General features: G+C 41.1%; 1 protein-coding gene across 1 annotated transcript in view; it reads left to right on the forward strand.

Annotated features, from left to right (window-relative positions):
* Positions 1-557: 557 nt before the first annotated feature.
* Positions 558-26,022, forward strand: part of lama5 (laminin, alpha 5) — a 300,746-nt gene continuing 275,281 nt past the window's right edge. The window contains exons 1-2 of the mRNA XM_043710073.1: positions 558-1,137; positions 10,308-10,457. Coding sequence (XP_043566008.1) covers positions 874-1,137; positions 10,308-10,457 — 414 coding nt within the window. The 5' untranslated portion in view covers positions 558-873. The remainder of the gene's footprint in view (positions 1,138-10,307; positions 10,458-26,022) is intronic.

Raw genomic sequence — 26,022 nt, forward strand, 5'->3', positions numbered from 1 at the left:
GGGAGGGTTTGGAGGGATATGGGCCGGGTGCTGGCAGGTGAGACTAGATTGGGTTGGGATATCTGGTTGGCATGGACAGGTTGGATCGAAGGGTCTGTTTCCATGCTGTAAAATCTCTATGACTCTATATCTGAGCAGGTTAACTGAAAAATATGGTATATTCTGCATTCTGTTCTATTACCCTTATGTACTCATATACGTTATTTTTTACCTGATCAGCACACAATACTTTTCACTGTCTTGGTATATGTGACAATAATAAATCAAATCAAATCAAATCAAATCAAAAATATCTGTTCAAATTCATCATTACCGCAAACATTATTAAGCAGTAGCCTTCCTTCATGTATTGCAATGTGAAACAAAAACGAAGTGCTGAAGAAACTCAGCAGCATCTGCAGACAGAAAAACAGTTAACGTTTTGAGGTCAGCACTTGTAAATTGCATTAGCAATTGTATTACAAAGTGAGCAGGTACAGGAGCAATCGCAATCAGGTTTTACACCTCTTGATTTTATTTTGCAGCTGATATTATGGGAGGTGTTGAAAATGATTCACTAGCAGAACCCAAACTTTTTTTTTGCAAACTCCGGGGCTGGAGGAGGAGGAGTGAGGCATTTTTTTGTGTGTGTGTTTAAAGCAACGCCCTCCTGTTTGCAATTCAAGGTACAAACCTCCATTGTGATTGTAGACGAGGGAGGAGGGTGATTGATGCATCATCAGTTGATTAGGCAGCCCTGCCTGGTTGGGGCTGCTGTGTGTGTGAGGGAGAGAGAGTGAGTGAGAGAGAGTGAGTTCGCGATTCACTCAATCAGTCCCAGTCAGCGGCGATGAGCAGTGGAGGCAGGACACTGTGAGTGAGCTCAGGAGAAACATGGCGAGAAACATTGCAACAGCAGCAGCGCTGCTCTGGCACATTTGCTGCACCGTCAGGCTACTCTCGGCGCAGGACGTTATCACCTATGGTTACGGAGTGAACGGCTTCAGCCTCCACCCGCCTTACTTTAACTTAGCGGAGGGCACAAAGATCACAGCCACGGCCACTTGCGGGCAGGATGAATCGGGAAAGCCGGTGGAAGATCTGTATTGCAAATTGGTTGGCGGTCCAGTATCTGGCGACCCCAGTCAAACTATCCAGGTAATGAAATCTGGCTCACATACAGTATACTGTATACACACCCATTGGCTTTCAATTGGACCGTCTGCTTTTATTAGAGAGTGTGAGAGAGAAATGAGCCGTAATGATCAGACATAGAGCGGTTGGTAATATTTATGCTAGCATTTAAAGCCTGTTACCTGTGTTTACCAAAGTTCAAATGTTACAGCATTAAAGTGTTAGTCTTATCTCTTAAACAAACCCAGCCAGCCGCACAGTTACACATGTCGGCTGTGTAGCGGTTGGTGGGAATTAACAGGCAGTTTCAACCCAAGGGCTTTAGCAGGTTGTTTTAAAGCAAATCTCACGAAATTCCAACACAGTATTCCGACTCCGGGTAGAATCGCCTACATCACACTCGGCTTGTGTATCCATGTTTAACTTACACAGGACATGAACCGGACCCTGCAGAATATAAGATTAATTTTAATGAGGTATTTTTAAAGCTACGAAGATAGATCTCTGCTGTGACTGACCTAATAGAATGGTCTCTGGCTGGAGGGTTTATAAAATGTGGATGAATATGCAAGCTTCTGGAAATAGGAGACCGGATACGATCAATCAAAAATCGCTGCAATGCAAGCAGACCATTCGGCCCGTTGCCCCGCTCCCAGCAGATACAGCGTCCACGACCCCTCTTCCCTAGCGCCCGCGAATGAAACTCCCAGCCGTTCAGCTCAGTTTATACCGATCCACAACCGGGTTTACTTTCCCTCGGTCTCTTTCTGTTTTAGCGGCGATCATTTCACGCCCCCTCCTCGGGAATATTCTCAACCCCCTCAGTCAAGTCGCTCCCATGAGCGCAATTGTCCAATTTATTTCCTTATTTAGGCTGGTATTGGATTCTTCTGAAGATGTGCTCAGCAGAGACTGTCATTGCAGAGCCGGTAGGAGCAATGATCCCAGACTAAAGCAGGCTGGAAGGCAGGGTTAACCCGCCACACTGTCAGCTTGTGTCCGCCTTTGGTGATGCGCTTCATCTCAATCCCATTACTTCCAGTATTAAAACCAGCGACTGGCTACATCCAGGATGCTAAAGAAGCCTAACGCATATTTTTTCCATATCATTTTGCTAACTATAAGTGAATAGTGGGGATGGGACTATAAAACAGTCCATTCACAAAGTTTCAAAGCTGGGATTTAACAAGCCTGGTTTAAAGCGAATTGTTCCTGTCGCTTTTCGAAAACACAGTTACGTTTTGAACTTTGCCCGTGACTGATAACACGAATTTACTGCTGAACGCAAGCCTTGCTGTAACTCCTGCTATACAAGTTGAGAGAGGTGGGAGGGCTCTCCTTTGTAATTAAATGGGAAATTTGAATCGCTGCTGTCAGGAGGTTTTAAAGGATAAAACTCCACTGTTCCCCTCCTTCAATGATGCATTAAAATATGCAGCAAGTATTAACTTCACTATTGTTTCCAGATCCCTTTTGAGAGAGTGGCTGTGTTAATGGAGACTGCGTCTTTTAAATGATCTATCTCCCTCCTAGAACAATATCTTGCATCTGTCAGGGAAATTAAGCAGTGAAGTGTTGCTCAGTCATGCTTTTAGTGATTAAATGAATTTGAAATATGATCCTTGATGTTCTGGCCGTACTCCTGTGGTTTGAGTGTCAAAGTAGGAAGAGTGGATCCCTGTGAAATCTTCTAGAAGCGTGCAGCAAGTGACCGCATCACCTAAAGCAAAAACACAAAGTACAACGAATGCTGGAGATCTGAAATAAAATCAGAGAGTGTTGGAGAAACTCAGTAGGCCTGACGGCGTTGGTGGAGCGAGCTAACTTAATTTATTTGTCCCCATTATCTTTATTGCAGCGTTTTTACAAAACATGTGCACAGTCATAGAAAGAAGTGCACTAAAACAAAAGCTTCTCAAATTTGAAGACACTTGATTCTTCAACAACATCCCGAGGAGAGTAATTCAAATCTATTCATTTGAAATTGCATGTACACGATAGTTATAGTGTCAGTGTAAAGGGTTTTCCCAGACAGTGGAAGAGATGGAAAATGTTAGATGGTGTGATTGTGACTGGAAGAAGGTTGGCAAAATTAATTGCACAATATGCTGCCTGCAGGGGAAGATTGTCAAGAGAGGAGAATGCAGTATTTGGAATAATGCATCGAAGACTGTGATAGAAACTTCAATAGCCTTTGAAGAATAGATTAGAAATGAGGGATTGTAGCTATAGACTTAAACAAGTAGGAATATGAATTTAGGAGGAAAATAAGAAAATTGAATTGAATTGTCACGTGTACTGAGGCACAGTGAAAAGCTTTGTCTTGTGAGCAATACAGGCAGAACACATAGTTAAGTAGCATAGATAGTAAATAATAGGTAAACAGTGGCAAAAACAAAAACACAGGCACAGGCGAATGTTAAGAGTTCGAGTTCATTCAGTATTCTAACAACAGTAGGGTAGAAACTGTTACAAAACCAGCTGGTGCGTGATTGAGGAATAATGATGGGTAAGGTTAGGCTCCCATCTGTAACTTTGACATTCATTCAGCAAAGGGTTGTTGAAGCAAATTTTTACAAACAGCAACTTCAATTGCTTATTCATTGATGGGTGGTGAGCCTGCTGTGGGATAATCTTATTAATCTCCAATCTGTCCCACCTATTCATCGCTACATACTCAAACTCTGTCAGCAGATCACCGGTCATTGTCAGCTGTACGTTTCCCCAGCAAATGTTTGTTTACTCATAAATAAGCCCTTCGCGATTTATCACCCTGTTGTGTGGGAATGACTTCAAGGCTTTGACCCTCAATTCACAGACACACTACGGTGTGGACGCAGACCATTCGGCCCATTGAGTCACTCCAAAGAGCATTCGACCCAGACCAAACCCCTACCTATCCTTATAACCCTGTATTTCCAATGGCCAATCCAACCTAACCTACACATCTTTGGACTATGGAAGGAAACCGACTCATCCAGAGGAAACCAATGTGGACACAGGGAGAATATGGAAACTCCACACAGATAATCACCTGAGGGTAGAATCGTACCCAGATCCCTTGGTGCTGTGAGGCAGCGGTGCTAACCACTGAGCCGCAATGCTGCCCTAATTGATTGCTTTTCTTTCAACTCAAATCATTAAGTATGTTGCTATGTCGTACAAAAGTGTTTGTCTTGTCACAGCCATCCATTAGGATTTCACTTTCTGCCAATGAAATTAGAATAATGTTAATATTGAGTAGGCAAACATTTGGCAAATAAATGCTACTGTGGAAAAAATGTGAACTTGTCCAATTTGGCAGGAAGAAAATAGAAGCAGATCATTATTTAACTGGAGAATGGTTTTAAGAGCTCTGTGGTACAGGGAGATTTGAATATTCTGGTACATGAATCATAAAAGTTAATATGCAGATACAGCAAGTGATAAGGAAAGCAAATGGAATGTTTGTTGTAAGAGGAATGGCATGTAGATTTAGGATAGCATTTCACTATGGTTGTGCAGAGTATTGGTAAGACCACATCTGGAGTACAGTGTATAGTTTTGGTCTTTCTTAAGAAAGGATATAATTGATTTAGAAGCAGTGCAGATAATGTTCATTCAACTGATTCCTGAAATGTTTGTATTCTGAGGAAATATTGTGCCTGCGTCCATTGGTGTTTGGAAGAATATGATTGTAATATTATTGAAACATATAAGATTCTGAGGGTTCAGACCGGGGTGGATGCTGAGTAGATGTTATAGAAGAGACTAGAACAAGGGAGTCACCCAGTTAAAATGAAGGGGTCTCCCATTTTAAGATGGAGTTGAGGAGGATTTTTCTGAGGGTCATGAGTCTGTGGAATTCTCCTCCCCAGAGAGCGGTGTCGGAAGGGTCACTAAGTGAGGATGGACAAGAAAGTGAACGCTGCAATCAGATCAGCCTTAATCTTATCAAATGGCTGAACAGACCCTCTGGCCTACTGTCAATCCTAATTCATATGTTCATAGAATTAAAGTTACGAACAGCCCGGCGCACTTTCCCATCACATCCATGTCCTCACTACTGCATTGGACGCAGTTCTCCACACTGTAAGCTTTTTATATCTGTCTTTCATTTCCCAGCTCAGTGGGACTGTCTCCTATTGTTTCGTTTCTTCCTTATGTAATAATTAAACCTCCACTGATCACTTTCCACACATGATTTAACTTCAACCTAGTTAAAAATCACACAACACCAGGTTATAGTCCAATAGGTTTATTTGGAAGCAATAGATTAATCAATCAAGATCTTTTTCAATATATAATTTCAGTTGCATCATAATGTAAACTTTTGCTTTAAATTCTGTGTCTTACGATCTTATATTCCACAACCACCTGATGAAGGAGCAGTTCTCCAAAAGCTAGTGCTTCCAAGTAAACCTGTTGGACTATAACCTGGTATTGTGTGATTTTTAACTTTGTACACCCCAGTCCAACACCGACACCTCTAAATCAGAACTTCAACCTAGGCATTGACAATAACTTAATTCGGTCCCTCCATCATTTCTGTTGTTTTAAGAGCTTAATGTTTTCAGAATGCTTTATGACTTCAGTCTTCCTGTGCAAGATAGGTGGCGCAACAGCATATAGATACCATAAGGGATTGCTAATATTGGATTCAGGTGAGATTATACTGTGTCATGGATGCTGATGTTGAACAAGGTTTTTGTTACAGTTTATTTAATCTGAAAAGAAAATATAAAACGGCCAATGCTGGATGCAGCTGGAACATCTTCAAGCTTTGAAACTGGAACCTGGGTATCATTAATATGAATATGCGTGCATGTAATGCATTTCAGATGGGTACTGTAACTTCTAACTTGCAATAGCGGAGAAGGACATATAAAAAGATTGTTAATTATAACATTCATTTACTTGAACAAACTTGCCTTACAACTAGGTTCGAGCCTGAAACTAGTGAGCTGAGCAGGCACTAGAGTTTGAAATATCACTGAAGGTGTTAAAATGCATATATTAGCTTGGATTTTTAATGCCTCTCAGTGTAAGTGAAAGTGGCAATCTATATCGCAGCATGGCGTCAACAATGTAAAACAAATATAAAAAAGATTTTGTTAATCTTTGAAGACTATTTTGCTCCAGCTTCACTTACGTTTTCCCAATTGTCCATTCTTCGCATAAACCTGTATAGCAAGGAGTAATGTCCTCAGGGTTTGTCAGCTTCAAAGTTATTTACCTGTCGGCAGGTACGTGTCAGAAAATTGAGTCCTTCTTTCTGATATTCTTTCCATTCTGCACTCAGTCTGAGATGTACATTATTGGTGAGTGAGGTTTCAGCCACTGAAAAATCCTTGAAAAAGTTATGCCCGAGTGTCGATAGGTTCCTCCCCTGCTGAGCTGAGTCAAATGCTATTCTTCCCAACCTTCTCAGACAAACATTTTCCAGATGGCATCACTGAATATCCTTTTTAGAAGTGTGAATTCTGTACTTATCTCTGTTTCCTAGCTTGAGGACTGAGTCCGATTTAAGAAATCCCCATTACTGTCTAGGCTGAGATTCGTGCAGCTCAAAACTTTAACCTTTGTTTTCTAAGATTCAGTATTATAGTTGGTAATTCACTTACATATTAATTGGGAAAGTTGATTCTGTCAAACAGAAGTGGTAATGGACAAAAAAAACTTCCCATTTCTGCAATATTTATGTCTGGTGAGTGAATCTCTGGCTTTCAGTACTAATATAGAAAATTAACACTTGGATCTGCTATCTCCAATGCGTTCTTAATTTAATTAAGATGATGTATGAAGGCTGAACCTTGCAACTTGCCCAAAGAACTGGCACAGAACACAACGGGCCAAGTAACCATATTCTCTGCTGTAATCAATCTATGATTCCATGTGCTGTTGGACTAACCATGCAATCCCACCAGACGGAATTGTATTTAATTCATCTCATTTACATTACGGAACCCGAAAAGAATCAGGATCACAGAATTGCTAAAGTGTGGAAGGAGTTCAGTCCATCATGTCCCCTGCCACTCCCAGTTGCATTTTCTTCCTTTATAGATAAAGGAATTCCATTTTGAATACATCAACTGAATCTGCCTCAACCACTCTCTCAGGCAATATGTTTCAGACCTTAACTAGGATGACATTTTTTTTCTTATTACTTTTGCTTATTTTACCTTAAATCTGTCTTTTTTAACTTGCAATCTGTAACCTCTCACACTTGACCCTTTCTCAAGTAGGAACAGTTTCTTACTATCTACTCTGTTCAGATGCTTCATGGTTTCGAATCACCTCCCAGTCGTCTTTTCACCAAAGAAAACTATTGTAATAATTTGTCTTTCTAACTGAGGTGGTTCTTCCTGAAACTACTGTTGTGAATCTTTTCTGCATTGTTCTCATTGCCTTCACATTCTTCTTAGAGTGCAGCACCCAGAACGCAGTACATTTCTCCAGTTAAGGATGAGCTAATGCCTTGGGCAAGTGTTAATTTCCTTGCTCTTGAACTTTGTTGTTATTAATTAACAACTTAGAGTAGTGTATGCTTTACCAAGCCATCTTTCCACTTTTGATGGCTTCATTGTTTTGTTCCTAAAACCCAACAACTACTACCCTGTTCAGCCATTACATAACTCGACACTATGTGGCTAACACTTAATGCCTGTTGAACTGAACCAGCAGCCTCCAATAACAGTTTCTGGAAAAAGAGGCCAATCCATGTATCTTCAGCATTAGGAGGTATGGGTGGGAAATGCAATCTTACCAACATTTGTCATAAAGAAGTCCTTTTGAGTAGTTGTCATAGTTGGCCACTGACATCGAATCTGCCCACAATAATCTAGCATCTCTGTGGCATGGTGTTACCCTTTATCACAGCAGATTAAACTTGGCAACAGGTACAGGGCATCCCTTGATATCCAGCAGTTATGATGTATTTGTGCAGATAGGTCGCCAGTTATATTGAAGTATTCACACACACCACATCAGAAAGTTAAAAGCACTTAATATCATTCGCTTTGTATTTACATTTTCATGTAACAGAATCTTTGGTTGTGTAGTTTTATGACTACAACAATATTTTGGATTCTAGATAGATTGGTCAGGAAGAAGACAAGAACTCTTTTCAGGCTCAAAAGGACTTCTTTATAATACTCTGTTTGTTTATCATGTAATAAGACTAAATAATACTGCACATGGTAATCAGAGATATATCAGGTCCGATCTTATTGTTGCATTATTGAAAGGCAATTTATCACTTTGAGTTAGTCTCCTCTCATGTGTTTCTTGGCATCCGATTCTCTCTCATCTCTCACATTATCTCAGTCTTCTCTGTTATCACTAACCCCTCCTACACTGTGCTATTTAATTCCCAGTGAGGAGCACCTTCTTGACATCATCACAATGCTGCCCCAAGGTCTTCAAACCCTAACCCCAATTCAAAATAAATAATTGGATTAAAATTGAAACTAAAATAAAAATAAATTAACTTCTGGTATTTTTATCCTCATAAAGAACTTTAACATTCTGCAAGTAATAAAATTAGCTTTTCACAGCCTGTGAAAATATTTGTCAGTAATTAAACGAGTTCAGTTAAAAATCCAGTTACACTTCATTCAACAAGATGTAATCTTTTCGCGGGTTTTTACAGTGAGGCTCATTGATTAGCTGAATACATGTCCTCAGGAGGAAAGTGGAAGCATTGTCAGCATAGTCTGGAGTTCTGTGTTATTCTGCACATATACAGACTCCAGATGTTGCTGCCTGTTTTAGTGGAATAGTAGAGGTGCGTAATTATGCTTTGTTATCATTACTGCTGCAAAATCTGGACCATTATATCATGGGATAAATGCAAAGTTAGCAACAGCACTCAGGAGCGTTTGGGCAGATTATCCAACATCAATTCTTGTGAACCACTTGTTCTCTCATTTTCTTTCCTGTGCCCTTCTGATTTAAAAAAAAAATTCAAATTAATACTAGATTGTTAAATAAGTGTAAGTAAACCAGCTGTGGGGAAAAAAAGATTGTCAGTACATTACAGGAATAATACAGCATTTTGGTTGGAGTAAATTGAACATACACTACAGGGGGGAAATTATATTTAGCCCATCATGCCTCTGCAATTTTTTTTTGGATTATCCAATTAGTCCAGCAGTTTCTTCCTAATCCAACATATAGCTAATATGCTTCTAAACTTGAATCAATTTGGGATTTTGTGTAACTGTTTATGCAAAGTTTTTATATTTAGCAGCTATCATAAAGTCATACAGTTAAATAGCATGGAAATAGACCCTTTAGTCCAACTCGTCCACACCGACCAGATATCCTGAACTGATCCAGTTCCATTTGCCTGCATTTAGCCCATATCCCTCTAAATCTTTCCTATTCATGTACCCATCCAGGTGCCTTTTTAAATGTTGTAATTGTACCAGCCACCTCCTCTTCCTCTGGCAGCTCATTCCATACACACACCATTCTCTGCGAGAAAAAAATTACCCCTTTGAAAGCATTCCCCATTCACCTTAAATGTATGCCCTCCAGTTTTGCGTAATCCCACCCTGGGATGACCTTGGCTATTCACCCTATCCATGCCCATCTTGATTTTATAAACCTCTATGAAGTCACTCCTCAGCCTCTTATGCTCCATGGGAAAAAAAATGCCCCAGCCTTTGCAGCCTTTCCCTATAGTTCAAACCCTCCAATCCCCTTCATATTTTAGCTATCATATTTTGAAATGTCAGTATTATTAAGAAAAAGAGAAAAGAAGCCAGCCACCTTGCTTGTTTTTGGATCTCCTAACCTGGAATCTCCAAAAAGCAGAAGCTAACGGATGTAAAGTGAAACGTCCTTCAGGAATGGTCTCTTTATTGATCTATGATGTAGCACTTATATAATTTTCTTACGGGAGTACCAGGGCAGCAACGTCTTAAAGAAGAAGGAGATTAAACTCAGCTCTGTTCTGGTAGCTTTCCATCACATTTGCACTTTTGGCCTTCAACTATTAGTGAGTGGTGCCATGGGATATCAGCTCATAAACTGTTGGCATTTACAAATCAATGTTGATACTGGAAGCTGAAGATACTCATTTAAGTACTAATTATATTAAATATTATGCTAATCATTTCATTGACAAATGAGACTGGTTTAGAAACTTGAAAGTTATGCATTTTTAAGGACTTGCAACTTTACTTACTTTGTGTTATTTTCCTTAATAGGGACAATATTGTGATATTTGCAAGGCAGAGAGTAACAAAGCACATCCAAGTACCAATGCCATTGATGGGACAGAACGCTGGTGGCAGAGTCCCCCTCTCTCCCGTGGCCTGGAATACAATGAAGTTAACGTTACACTTGACCTTGGGCAGGTAAATTTAAAGTTCAGTTGTTCCAATGTAGCGAATATTGCTTTCAATTCCTTTCTTTGTAAGACCTAGTGAGTTCACCCAAGGGGTGAATATGCCAAATATTCAGCAAAGATCCAAAGCTTGATTTTGGCCAGTGTTGACTTAACCAATCTCAGCTGAAGTCAGATTAAAGGCATTGCAGTTAGCCTTAGCATTTCTGGGTCAGGGAAGTGAAATTTGGCTATGTTTTCAGCTTCTGGTCACTAGCTTGTGTTCCTGCATGTCTGTGTTGCCTGAATGGAGGACCAAGCTCTGATGCAATTAGTTCTTCATCAAGGTGAATAGCCGACTGATAATGTTGAAGTTATCCATCAAGATCAATCATTTGACCAGAGACACGCACATAGAATGCTGGGAAAATCTAATAGATCTGGCAGCAGCTTCAAAATGTTAGTTCTGTGTCTCTCTCTAAAGAAGCTGCCAGACTTTCTGAGTTTGTACAACTCGATGTTTGTTTCAGATTTCTTTCAGATGCTAGATTTTTTTTCCCAACTATTCTGCTGTATATTTCCTTCATTTGACCTGTCCAGAAAAGGGATGATATTTTTAGGCATAGAGAAGGAGAAGAGCATTAACAAAATAAGAAATCTGTCATGGTACTGAGAACTCAAGTTATTGTTTGGCTATTATACTAAGAGCTGAACATTTTTGGAACCAGTCTGTTATCCATATCATTTGCTCTTGGTATGTGATAGTGTCTTATTAGGTATCTGTTATGCTCGATAAATAATGTTCAAATTGGCCATTCCATGCCACTCAAGAAATATCACGGCATTCCTGAAGTTAATTGAACTTCTCTGTAATGTGATTAATGCCTGGATATGATGATGATATATGAATAAAATTAATATACTAAATCTGGAATCTGGAATATACTAAATCTGGAATCCCTACAGTACAGGTCTTTCAGCACATTGAGTCTGCACTGACCCTCCAAACAGCATCCAATCTCCCCCTTTCTCTGTAACTCCACATTATAGAATCATAGTACAATCCATAGTACATCCATGCCATCTTCCCCTTCTGCTATTTTCAGTGGCATGAAACCACTTAAAATAAGCTAATGTTTCCATTATATTCAGAGATGAGAGGCAATTTTTTCTGTCATGCATTAATTCACGGGAAGTGTGGGTCGTTTGCAAGGTCAGCACTTATTGTCCATTTCAAGTTGTCCCTGAGAGAGCATTCTTAAACTGCTGCAGTCTACATGTTAAAGATGCTCCCACAGTGGTGACAATGAAGGAACTGTTTTGTATTTTCGCATCCGGCTGGTTTGTGATTTGGTAGGCATTTGTAAATCTTTTATGTGTTATTTATGTTAATATTTCATAGAACATAGAACATTGAAAAGTACAGTTCAGAACAGGCCCTTTGTTGTGGCAAGGTTTAATCCTAATGTAAAATATAATAACCTAACCTACGCACCCCTCAACTCACTGCTATCCATGTGCATGTCCAGCAGTCGCTTCAATGTCCCCAATGATCTGCTTCCACCACCACAGCTGACAATGCATTCACAACTCTCTGCATAAAGAACCTACCTCTGATATCCTTTATACCTTCCTCCTAATATCAAACTGACTCCTCGTACCAGTCAATCCTGCCCTGGGGAAAAGTCTCTGGCTATTGACTCTATCTATTCCACTCATTATCTTGTATACTTCAATCAGGTCTCCTCTCTTCCTCCTCTCCAGAGAGAAAAGTCTGACCTTATTCAACCTTTCTTCATAAGGCAAGTCCTCCAGTCCAGGCAGCATCCTGTTAAACCTTCTTTGCACCCTCTCCAAAGCTTCTGTATCTTTCCTATAGTAGGGCGACCATAAGGCAAGTCCTCCAGTCCAGGCAGCATCCTGTTAAACCTTCTTTGCACCCTCCAAAGCTTCTGTATCTTTCCTATAGTAGGGCGACCAGAGCTGGACACAATATTCCAAGTGTGGTCTCACCAGGGACTTTTCGAGTGGTAGCAAAACCTCGCGGCTCTTAAACTCGATCCCCCTGTTAATGAAAGCCAAAACACCGTATGCTTTCTTAACAGCCCTATCCATTTGGGTGGCAACTTTGATGGATCTGTGTACTTGTACACCCAGATGCCTCTGTTCCTCCACACTGCCAAGAATCCTGTCTTTAATCCTATATACAGCATTCGAGTTCGATCTTCTAAAATGCATCACTTCGCATTTAGCCAGGTTGAACTCCATCTGCCATTTTTCAGCCCAGCTCTGCATCCTGTCTGTCGCTCCGCAGCCTGCAGTAGCCCACTATACTATCGACGACACCTCCAAACTTTGTCATCTGCAAATTTACTAACCCACCCCTCAACCTCCTCATCCAAGTAATTTATAAAAACATTATTTTCATTAAATTCCAAGGTTTAAAACGTTAAATATTATGAGTGATGGAGCCATTCTGGTTAATGTTAGTTTCTGAAATTCAAACTTGTTTCATCCTCATGTGGCTTTGATGCCTTTATTGAGTTTTGGTGATGTAACTGAGGGATTATTACTGGAATTGCTATAGAGCAGTAGCAGCATCACACAGCTAGGAATGTATTTACTCTTCAACTCATGTAAATAAAGTTACTATTTCTTACAATTCTGCGCGTAAGTCTTGTTACAGGGAAAGTGATGAATTATTGATCAAAAGTAACCTACAGGATCTCTGCACATCCAACAAGCAAAAGGCAAGAGGAGGCAGGCAAATTTGCCCTACAATATTAGGGAAATCACCCAGGAAAGTGAGTCACGGAGTGGGCAGAGTGACCAGTCAAAAATATTGTTATTCTACATGGGATTAAGTAACTTTGAAAGAAGTTGGTTATCCAAACTGGGAGACACAGTGGCTGAGTGGTTAGCACTGCTGTCTCAGCGCCAGGGACCTGGGTCAATTCCACCCTCTGGTGATTGTGTGGAATTTGCACATTCTCCCCATGTCTGCATGAGTTTCCTCCCACAATCCAAAGATGTGCAGATTAGATGGATTGGCCATGTTAAGTTGCCCTTAGTATCCAGGAATGGTTGGGTTAGAAATGGGAAATGCAAGGTTGTGAGGAAAGGGTAGGGGGGTGGGTTTGAGTGGGATGGTTTTTGGTGGGTTGGTGTGAGCTCAATGGGCCAAATGTCTTGCTCCCTCACTGTGGGGTCTCTATGAATCACAGGCAGCTTCTCCCTCATGTTAGCTGTTGCTGGGGCTGCACTAATAAGGCAAGGCACAATCTGTTTACCATAGGAAGCCAGGGGAATGTGAATCTGCCAAGTGAGGCCACGTATTGGGGATTGGTGGGTGGTGGTAAGGGTCTGCTGCCTGAGACAAGAAATGGGTGGCAGTGGGAGAGGATTAAAGTGGAGTGGAGGATGAGGGAAGAGGTCAGTGCCTGCCAAGCAGAGCCTGTAAACAAAGGATTACTTGGTTACTCAAGAGCATGAAAATTTGAAGTCATGTACTGAATTCCTTGCAAATTAATGTGCTTTTTTAAAAAATGAAATGAGTATCACTTACCTGGAAAAAAGCTTTGGTCTCTAACTTAGAGTCGTAGAGTCATACAGCATGGAAACAAACTCTTCAATCCGACTCGTCTGTAACAAACCAATATCCCAATCTGGCCTAGTCCCATTTGCCAACATTTGACCCATATCCCTCTAAACCCTCCCTATTCATGTACCCATTCAGATACCTTTTAAATGTTGAAATTGTACCCATCTACTCCATTTCCTTGGGCAGCTTTTTCCATACACGCACCACCCTGTTATGCCTGTTGTCTTGTGCCATTATAAATCCTGTGGTGCCTGGGCAATTTACGCTTTCTGTGGTTTTAAGTTTAATTGAGGGTTGATTAATTATTAAAGAGATTGATGAATTCTTATAATTCTGCTTCTGAGAGTCCAAATACCCTGTTTGTCAATATTAAGGTGATGTTACTATTTCACTGGATGTTACCTAATGAAAGAGTTAGTGGTAATGAAAAATGCCCAAATCAAAAAGTAGACTTTGGGACATGTTGAAGCGAACTTTTGAAAATAAAATTTATTTTAACCCCTATTGCACATCCAGTTACAAAGTTGTAATATTTGCCTTCTATTATTTAGTTGCTAAAATTTGGCCAGAGCTTGCGTTTCTGTTTAACTTGGCCCACCTTTTTGAAGAATCTACATAGTTTCCTTAAGCTGGATATTTTATTGTCTTCTTATTTAGATACCAGCAACTGGCCTTGTTGGAGCACTTTGAATAGGTTTCCAACCATTCTCTGGGCCAGGACATTCCACTTTACTCTCCATTAAATGCAAAGATATGGAAGTCTTGGCAAAATAATAACAAGTCGGCTTACTTTCCAAACCACAATTTACAATCAGTTATGTAACTCTTTTGTGCAAAAATGGAGCCCAATAACAGTAAGAGAAATTCTGTAGATTTAGTTTGATAAACATGAGAAATGTAATTACTTTATAGAGCTTGGGTAATAGGCATTTTACATGATTTGTGTAGAGTGATGGTGGGTCATTTGTGAACTATAGTTTGTTATAGCTTGATGTTAGCTTAACACTTTCTGTACTGCAATGTGCACTTGTGTTGTGCCAAATTATTTTGAACAGTAATGAGAAGGGTGCAGCTATTGTGTTTGCACTATAAATTGTGCCATGCATATTTCCTAGAATGATTTAACAGAGTAGTGATTCATTCACTTTAAGACCATCCTAGTTCTGAACTGCAAGTCATTCTTGCTATGTGTAACACAGATGGCATGGTGGCTCAGTGCTTAGCACTGCTGCCTCACAGCACCAGGCACCCGAGTTCCATTCCTGCCTTGGGTGACTCCGCACAGACATTCTCCCCGTGTCTGCATGGGTTTCCTCCGGGTGCTCTGGTTTCCTCCCACAATTCAAAGATGTGCAGGTCAGGTGAATTGGCCATGCTGAATCGCCCATAGTGTTAGGTACATTAGTCACAGGGAAATGGGTCTGGGTGGGGGATGGGTCTGGGTGTGCTACTCTTCGGAGGGTCGGTGTGGACTTGTAGGCCAAAGGGCCTGTTTTATACTGTAGGGAATCTAATCTCATCTAATCATACACATCCACATCTTTTACCTTCAGCTCCTGATTAATTGTGATTGTGGAACTGTAATGTCATGTCGGATTCGTTGTTTGCAAAGACTGGCAATTGTTAAACATGGGGTCAGGCAGCATCCGAGGAGCAGGAAAATCGACGTTTCGGGCAAAAGCCCTTCATCAGGAATAGAGGGGCTTTTCCCCAAAACGTCGATTTTCCTGCTCCTTGGATGCTGCCTGACCTACTGTGGTTTTCCAGCACCACTTAGGTCTAAACTCTGGTTTCCAGCATCTGCAGTCCTTGTTTTTAACCTAGTTGTTAAACATGTCAAACTGTACCTGAAACAGTGGCTGTGATTCATCAACAGCATATGGAATTGCAGAACGTTACTGCTCAGAAGCCGTTTGGCCGAGAGTATTCGTGCTGTCTCTCTGCAAGAACAACTTGGCCAGTCTAGAACATAGAACATAGAACAATACAGCACAGAACAGGCCCTTCGGCCCACGATGTTGTGCCGAACATTTGTCCTAGCTTAAGCACCTATCCATATACCTATCCAATTGCCGCTTAAAGGTCACCAAAGATTCTGATTCTACCACTCCCACAGGCAGCGCATTCCATGCCCCCACCATTCTCTGGGTTAAGAACCCACCCCTGACATTTCCCCTATACCTTCCACCCTTCACCTTAAATTTATGTCCCCTTGTAACACTCTGTTGTACCCGGGGAAAAAGTTTCTGACTGTCTACTCTATCTATTCCTCTGATCATCTTATAAACCTCGATCAAGTCACCCCTCATCCTTCGCCGTTCCAACGAGAAAAGGCCGAGAACTCTCAACCTATCCTCGTACGACTTCCTCTCCATTCCAGGCAACATCCTGGTAAATCTTCTCTGCACCCTCTCCAAAGCTTCCACATCTTTCCTAAAGTGAGGCGACCAGAACTGCACACAGTACTCCAACTGTGGCCTAACCAAAGTCCTGTACAGCTGCAACATCACTTAACGACTCTTGAATTCAATCCCTCTGCTAATGAACGATAATACTCCATAGGCCTTCTTACAAACTCTATCCACCTGAGTGGCAACCTTCAAAGATCTATGTACATAGACCCCAAGATCCCTCTGTTCCTCCACCTGACTAAGAACCCTACCATTAACCCTGTATTCCGCATTCTTATTTGTTCTTCCAAAATGGACAACCTCACACGTGGCAGGGTTGAACTCCATCTGCCACTCCTCAGCCCAACTTTGCATCATATCTAAGTCCCTCTGCAGCCGACAACAACCCTCCTCACTGTCCACAACTCCACCAGACCTCCCCTTCACAAATCCGTGCTGGCTGTCCCTAATCAAGCAGTGTCTTTCCAGATACTCATAAATCCTATCCCTCAGTACCCTTTCCATTACTTTACCTACCACCGAAGTAAGACTAACTGGCCTGTAATTCCCGGGGTTATCCCTAGTCCCTTTTTTGAACAGTCTACCTTCCGTGCTCATTGTCTATGGCTCTACAAAGGCTTTCTGTTCAGATACTATATCCCTTTTAAAAGCCACCATTGAACAGCATTCCCAAGGTATCCAATAACTGATGTCCGCATCCCTGAAGCTAGTCTTTCAAATTTTGTTATACCTTCTCTGAAGCCTGTATGTCCTCCCAGTATACTGTGTAGAAATCAAAAATATACTCTAGTTGAGGCTGAATCAGTGTTTTATAAAGATTTATCCTAACATTATTGCTTTTGTTCTCTATTCCTCCTCTTAAAGCCTGCATTGTCGCCTTGTTGTCTTAACCTCCCTTGCCATCTTCAGTGATTTGTGTGCATACGCCCTTGGGTCTCTCTGTTCCTTTCAGAATTGCTTCCTTTATATTTGCCTACCAAATTGTCACTTGACTTTTCATTGCACTATATTTCCTCTGCCACGTGGCAAGTCATTCCACCTGACCCTCTGTAAAATCTATCAAAATTCTACTCATAGTTCACAATATGTCCAAGTTTGGTGCCATCTTCAAATTTTAATATTGTGCCTAATAAATCCTCATGTGGTTATTAATGCTCATTGAGAAAAGCAGTGGAGCTAATCAGTACGACTGTTTCCTGACATTCAGCCAGTTTTGTATCCATGCAGCCATTGTCTCTTTTATTCTATAGACCTCAACTTTGTTTGCAAGCCTATTTAGTGGCACTTTAGCAATACCTTTTGGAAGTCCACATACACTGCAAAAACCTTGTTACCTTCATCTGCTCTTTCTATTACTAATCATAAAATTCAATCAAGTTAGTTAACTAAAATTTGTCTTTCACAAATTTGTGCTGGATTTCTTGAATTGGTACAATATTCCAAGTGACTTTTTAAAATTTCTACAAAAGAGATTGGCCTTTTTGTAAGAATGGCATTTATTGCCCTAATTTTGTCCTGGATTATTGTTTTTAAGTGTTTTTCTGCCTTCAGTTGAACTGACTAGTTTGACGTTGCTGGGCTTAAACTTACACTCATTTTTTATTAAAATCATAGATCATAGAATCCCTACAGTGTGGGGACAGGCCCTTTGGCCCAACAAGTCCACATCGATCCTCCAAAGAGTAACCCACCCAGACCCATTCCCTACTCATGCACCTAACGTACACATCCCTGAACACTATGGGCAATTTAGCATGGCCAATTCACCTAACCTGTATATTTTTGGATGGAGGGAGGAAACTGGAGCACCCAGAGGAAACCCGCACAGACACTGGGAGAACGTGAAAACTCCACACAGACAGTCGCCTGAGGTGTATATCGAACCCAGGTCCCTGGTGCTGTGAGGCAGCAGCGCTAATCACTGAACCACTGTGCTGTACTGAAAAGTGTAGCATTTACAATTCTCCAGTCCTCTGGCTTGACCACTCCTGTGTCTAAGGAGAATTGGATGATTATAACCAATACCTGTACTTATATTTATATTCTTACTTCTCTCCGTATTGTCCAATACATCCCATTTAGTCCAGGCGGCTTATCCAGTTATCAAACCAGCCTTTCTCCCCTTGGGTAAGAAAAATGATCTTATTGTCTGTGTCCCTTCTTTGGTTGTGAGTTCCATTTGTTAAAATGGTGACATAAAATCCTTGTAGACAAAATATCAACTATCAGTGTTATTATAGCAGTAATGTTTAATTAATAGAGCCCACCATTCTAGAAGAGTATTGATTGCCAAAAGGTGTGTTGACTTTGTCTCCATGTTCAGAACCAATCTGATGTTTGACTTTGTCACATGGTTCTGCTCTCAGTGGCGTCGTTGGAATGTAAAATTGAAAAAAAAGGATGACTTGCATTTGTATAGCATACTATGTTCTCCCTGTGTCTGCGTGGGTTTCCTCCGGGTGCTCCGGTTTCCTCCCACAGTCCAAAGATGTGCAGGTCAGGTGAATTGGCCATGCTAAATTGCCCGTAGTGTTAGGTAAAGGGTAAATGTAGGGGTATGGGTGGGTTGCACTTCGACGGGTCGGTGTGGACTTGTTGGGCCGAAGGGCCTGTTTCCACACTGTAATGTAATCTAATCTAATGTAATCTAATCTACTTAATTGTCACCAAAGGTCTTGAAGTGCTTTGCAGCAAATGAAGTATTTTTGAAGTGTACTTGCTGTTGAGAAGTAGAGAACATCGCATATTTGTACAGAGCAAACTCCCACAAACACTAATGTGATAGTGTCCAGATAATCTGTCTTGTGATATTGTTTTAGAGGTTAGATATTGGCCAGGGCACAAAATATTGCTACCTGAGGCATATGCCATCAATGTCATTTGTCTAAAGCAATGCTGATCTGTTTTCAATATGTCCCACAATATTCCAAGCAGATTCTTCAGCATGCCAAAGGAACTTGTTCAATAATGTACTTAAATGATCAGGGTTATTGTGGAATGGAATTTGGCCATGTCAACTTAGTGAAGAAGGCACCTGAATAATGAATTGAATTGAGAAGGAATGGGTGACAGGAGGGAGAATGGTATGATCTTACTGTGCTGCTTTAACCTGAGGACAGTTCTGGTATGTTAATCTCAAAGGCTTTGTGTTTGTCAAAGCCTTCAAATCCCACTCTGCTTTCCCCACCCCGTTCCGACTTCCACATGTTATCTAAAGCAAGAACAAACCTTTTTACCACTTTTTTAAAAAAAAAGTCTTAGACATAACATTGCTAAATTTGGGATAAATATCTACTGCTTCATGTCATCAAAGTGATTTGTATGTTGCAGCACGAGGAGGTGGCCTGATGGGTCAGTGTTTCTGTTGGCACAGTGTTTGGCTTCTGATTTGAGGTGTCTCGATGTTTAGCATGTTGTACAATTGTGGAGGCATAAGTCAATTTTTTTGGTGGAAGAGAAGCAAAAAAAAAACATAACTACAGTTTACCTTTTAATGTGTCTGGTGTCTGGCGCTAAAGTACCTCAACATAATTTAGTGAACACATTGCATACATTCCTTGAATACCAAGCAAGTAATCCATTTAGAAACTTAAATTCACAGCCCCTGGTCAATTCAAAAGACTTCTCTTTCAGTCTTATAGGTAATTTATCTTGTTTCAGTGGAATATGTCGGTATGCTTTTGTAAATGAATTTTAATTAATTGATAATGGCATTTTGAGTGGTTAGGCATATATTCAAATTGTTAAATCTGTGGCTGGAATTCTGTCAGTCTAGATTTCATTTATGCTGAGTATGAACTCTAAAAGTTTTGTTGTCGTTCAGTGAAAAATCTCCCTCCAGAATGAGTTCCTGCCTTTTGGTAGCAACTGAAGCCACAATTTGGATGGGGATTGGGCCCAATTAGGGGCCTTTGTATTTAAGCATGGTGTCCCATCACTGATCAGAGCACGGAGCTTGGGGTCCTGTAATGATCCCAGCGTTGGGTTTGTGACATCAGATTGAAAAAGCAGAACTTGTGATTTGATCTTTCTCAGTGGTCAAAGCGACAGGAAAGAAATACTGTCACGATAATAGTGGTGACTTGGTGCAGTGAGCCTTGTAGATCAAGTGAATTGTGTAGAGTCTGTCTAACGTTGGCCATTCAGTGCGGTGGCAGAGTGCTGATCAAGTGAATGCCTGTGTTTTTCAAGCTCTTGATGTTCTGGATTGGTGTGGCTTCTCCTGCTCTGGTAACTGCTGAGTCTTCCATTGAATCACTTGCAGCTTTAAAAGGGGACCGAACTATAATCTTGAGCTGGTGGATGGGATTGAGGGTGTGAGAGCTATGGGAGCGAACTCGATGTACAGGATAAGCAAGAGGAACTGCAAGTTTAGGGAGTTGTATTAATGGTCAGTAGTGAACTCTGATAGAGCTGTGGGATTGGCCGAAATGACTTGATTCCAGCTCTAGACAGTTATGTTTTAAAAGCTTCAACCGTTCCTTTTAATGTTGAGAAGTATTTTTTAATTTGGGCCCCACTGTTTCTAAAGTTTTCTGATTTTCTTCCATCTCTAATGTTCAGAGTCATAGCTAGCAAAGTCAATCACTCTTTCCTACTGTTGGTCAGTAGCTGGGATAGATGAGGCTGCCATGATGAGAGGTGGATCACACTTGGGCCCCATTCCCCCTCACCAAAACTTCGTGGGCACATTCTTCCAGCAGAGATTATAAGATACGACTCCAGGGTTGAATTGAGACCAGTTGCAGTGACCTGGATCAGTTAAGGACTAGGGGTTGGATTTTACCACCGGTTTAGTGACTCCCATATCAGGCCTATTTGGAGGGGGTTCCCAAGCCCTCACTTCTTATAAGCCATTGGTAGGTTTTTCTCGAGGCAGCCTTGCCTCCATGTTCACTGTCCTATTGAGGGTGCCATCAGCTCTGGAGCACTAACAGCCTCGCTGGGGTAGCTGGGCACTACTGAGGAAAGTCAATTACTAAGAGGGTGCCTTTACATGGCGGGATATTTTGGGAGCCGTCATTAAATGGAAAAACTGATGAGGATTGGAGCTGGTAACGCTCCTCCTCTGAGTTAAGGGGAAACCCTTTCAGAGAATCTCTTCATGCCATGTGTGTGTCCTCCATGCACCCCACCCTTCTCCTTGCAGGTTGCCAAAGGAAAGCCACTTTCATTGATTTAGCAGCCTCTGCAAGAGGTCTACTCCCATTTGGTGGCAAAATGTTTTAGCGCAACAATATTGTCCCTAAATGGGAGTGTAACTTTACTTCCACAGTGTGAGTAGTGGATGTTGTTTTCTGTCTGCCTCAGTGATGGGACTGTAGTGGGGAGCTGTCCAGCTCTGGGGACCAGTGAAGTATTCTTCTAGTTGCACATTGTATAATGAAAAGAGTGAAGTCATGTTCCATTGCTTGAAACATTTGATTAGTAGGAATTCCTTGAAATGTGGAATAATAAACTCATTGGTTTTTGGTTTTATTATTCTGATTGAAAATGATTAATGTGGGTGTGATGAGATCAGCCAAGTGGACATCATAGAAAGAGTTCCATGATTGGGACTGCTAACTTGGACCAATCAGGAAGTCTTGGTGGCACAGTGGCTGAGTGGTTAGCACTGCTGTCTCACAGCGCCAGGGATCCAGGTTCGATTCCAGCCTTGGGCAACTGTTGGTGTGGAGCTCGCACGTTCTCCCAGTGTCTGCATGGGTTTCCTCCGGGTGCTCTGGTTTCTTCCCACGATCCAAAGATGTGCAGGTTAGGTGAATTGGCCATGTAAATTGCCCATAGTGTTCATCAATGTGTAGGTTAGGTGCAATAGTCAGGGGAAATGCAGTGCAAAAAGGTAAGGTTAGGCCAAATGGCCTGTTTCCACACTGTAGGGATTCTATGGTTCAATGGCTGACAGATGTGTCAGAGGTTCTGATCACTCTGAGAGCTGGCTCTGAGAAAGCCAGACCAACGTCAAGTATTCTGCGCGTGTAAATAAAGGGTGAGTTGATGAAGGGATACTGGCCTCTGTGGGTTTATTTCAGTGGGTATCACAGTGTGATGGGTCCACTTTGGTGCCGTCAATTCTACAAGCTATTTGTGTGTGTTTGTGTGTAGAAACAAACACTCTGGAAGGAATCACCTACTTCTCTGTTATTGCACTTTGCACAAGATAGATATATCAATAGCTTTTAAGAGCAAGAATCCTCCCTACCTCTCAGTGAGGGTATGCAGTTAGTTCTTATGTAACGCGATGGTTACATTCTTGTGCAACACCACATTATAGAAAAATCGCACTTTAGAAACTGGGCTTAAAGTGCTGCCAATGTAATTGCATTACAGCCAACACACGTTTTAAAAGTTTGCACTTTAGAAACAGTGTCCCCCATCTGTCAATCGTGTTCTAGCAGAATGACCTGTATTACATAGTAGAGCAAGCCAGATAATGGACGCTAAATTATAAATGATAATCCTTTTCCTTCAACTTTATTTTGTTTTAGATTTGTGGTAACTGAGGGGATTTTAACTCCTACCTTCTGGTAGAAATTGACCATGTAACCAGTTACAATGAAACAGGCCAGTAAGCTATTCAAGAACTGGCCCAGAGTTCAAATCATAGCCAAGAAACCATCTTTGGCACAATGATTGCACTCCTATCTCATTCCAGAAATAGGCACATGTATTTAGGACTACCACTTGAGTGTTGTTAAGAGAGAATGCTACAGTATCAGAAGTGCTGACTTTTGGTTGATCTATAAACCAAAATTACATTTGCTTGCATAGGTGGATGAAAGAGATCTGTCCTTCTCTTCCTGTAAATTGTACCAATGATGATCTGGTTAACCTTTTTCTCTCTGAGCCACTAAAACCCTCTCCTGGTCATCCAGTTCCATGCCATGAATAAACTGCTGCTTTTGCTCACTTTACTTCAGTGAGTTGTCTTAAGAATGTCATAAAATATAATGCAATAGTGAAAAATTTATGTAAGTGCAAGTTCCTTCACTTGTCATCAGCAATACATGATTATGCTTTATTTCATGTAGAGCTTGGCCTTCATTGTATCTGTAGGAAGCCTTTCTGATTTTTCTCATAACTTTAATAAGGAACTTTTCTCAAAAAATCACGAGGCCCATCACTTGCTCCTTTTGAATAGATAAAACATTCTTTAATCAAAAATGATGTGTTAAAGTTAAGTCAGTGATAATTTGGGTGCTCTTTACACTTCTTCAGATATTTTCCACTGATTTCCAGTCTCTGCAGTCCCCTTGCTCTTTATTCTCAGTGTGCTAAAAAATGGTAATGACATTGGAGCCAGTAATGTTGCTGTACATTGAACTACATTCTATTCAAAATTTATCCCTTGTGTCTCATTAAGTTGTATTAAGGACTGCTGACCTTTCAGCGAAATTTCCTGTTTCGTAAAAGCACTGGTACATTGTGCTTTTTGTCAATCATGCCATCAATTGGATGAATGGGAATTGAATCCATTATACTCTGAGGAAGGTAGTGCTGTTAAAAAACAAAATAGCAGAAAAACAGGAAATAATCAGTAGATCAAGCAGCATCTGCGGAGAGTATTAATGTTTCAGCTCTGTGACCTATTGTCGAAATTGAAAAAAGTTAGTGATTTCGCAGGCTTTAAGCGACAGGGAAAGATGTGGGAGGAACCTGATCAAACATAAGATCACAGAAAATGATGATGAAAATTAACAATGCAAACAGAAATTCCCTTGGAGAGAAAAACAGAACTATTCCATGTGTGCACTCCTGGAAGAGCATTGGATTAAACAGCTCTATACCTGAAGAATGCTGTAATGTGATGTTGAAATGAGATAAAATATTTAAAATTATTTAATAGTACTATATTTGTCATTGTTAAATATAGTCATTGTACACTCAATAGTACTATATTTGTCATTGTTAAAAATCACACAACACCAGGTTATAGTCCAACAGGTTTAATTGGAAGCACTAGCTTTCGGAGTGTTGCTCCTTCATCAGGTGGTTGTGAAGGAGCAGCGCTCCGAAAGCTAGTGCTTCCAATTAAACCTGTTGGACTATAACCTGGTGTTGTGTGATTTTTAACTTTGTACATCCCAGTCCAACACCGGCATCTCCAAATCATATTTCTCATTAAATGTGTTTATTTGTGACAAAGTGCTCAGTTCTGGCATCAAAATATATAGTGAACTGCTGGTGTCTGTAGATGTTATTGGGATAAAGAGACGGCATATGAATGGTTTGCTACTTAAGTAATGAACAAGTGATGCTTAAAAATGTGGAACATTGTCTGACAAGTTTGAGTGCTGCACATAGAAGTGTGCAGGGGTCTCCAGCTCACGTACCTTATTGAGTCTCTCTTGACTGGGTGCTGTGAGCTGAATGGGATGTGCCATTATGGGATGCGCTAATATGATCACATATTAGCTATTGCTATTAGCGCAAGCTATTGTGTGTTCCAGGTATGCAGTCCGAGGATACTTAGAAGAGAGCTGGTGTGTTGGTCCAAAGATACCTGTTGGGTAGGTTAAGATCCGTGTCAATTTGGGAAGTCTTTAGTGTTGTCACAAAGCCTGGAGACGTGTGGTCAGGAAGGATATGGCAAAAGTAGATGGTGGAAAAAGCAAGTCATTGGAAGGAAAGAAGTAACTCCTCAGTGACAGCTGCAGAACAGATAGCTACTTGTGAATTAGCCTCCACAGCCACAACTGTTAATGTATTCCATCCAGGAATCATGTACACTCTGGGTGAAATCCATCATCTTGTGAGATACGCTGATACCATAATGGACCAGGAAGATGTACTTGCATGCAAATAAGTGTCATGAATAAATTGGAGTGATGTTTGATGTGTTTCTGGAAAGAGGAGTTGAGGGATAATGGTTGGTACATGAATAGGTAGGGATGACCTGTGAAAAGGGAGTGGCAATTAACCTTGTTCTGTTTTTTTCATCTATTGTTTGTCTTCTGCACCATTCTATCCTGATAATGTTAATTCTTTTCTAGGGGACAGTTCCACTCAGCAGGGCTATTATTTATCTATAAGGCATGACAATGAGTGTTGGCAGTCTTCACAATAATGATGTTAGGAGGAAAAGAGTCCCCTTCAAGGCTATCATCATGCACAAAGATTTGTGAGCCAGCCACTGTCATGGATAAGACTAGCGAATGCAGCTCAAAATCGGCAGTGCACCTTGGGCCTCCCTTGACTGATTTAAGCTGCTTGCTGGTTAAACATATTGAGCCCATCCTTGGAGCTTGTTTTCTGCCGTACCTAAAAACATTCACCTAGAATTCTCAAACCTAACCAAAAAGTGTTGGAAAACTTGGCAAGTGTGGCAGCATCTGTGGATAGAAAAACCGGATTCTGGATTAGTGGTGCTGGAAGAGCACAGCAGTTCAGGCAGCATCCAAGGAGCAGCGAAATCGACGTTTCGGGCAAAAGCCCTTCAGGAATAAAGGTAGTAAGCCTGAAGCGTGGAGAGATAAGCTAGAGGAGGGTGGAGGTGGGGAGAAAGTAGCATAGAGTACTATGGGTGAGTGGGGGAGGGGATGAAGGTGATAGGTCAGGGTGGAGTGGATAGGTGGAAAAGGAGA

The sequence above is a fragment of the Chiloscyllium plagiosum genome, chromosome 20, assembly GCF_004010195.1.
Source record: "Chiloscyllium plagiosum isolate BGI_BamShark_2017 chromosome 20, ASM401019v2, whole genome shotgun sequence".
NCBI lineage: Eukaryota > Metazoa > Chordata > Chondrichthyes > Orectolobiformes > Hemiscylliidae > Chiloscyllium > Chiloscyllium plagiosum.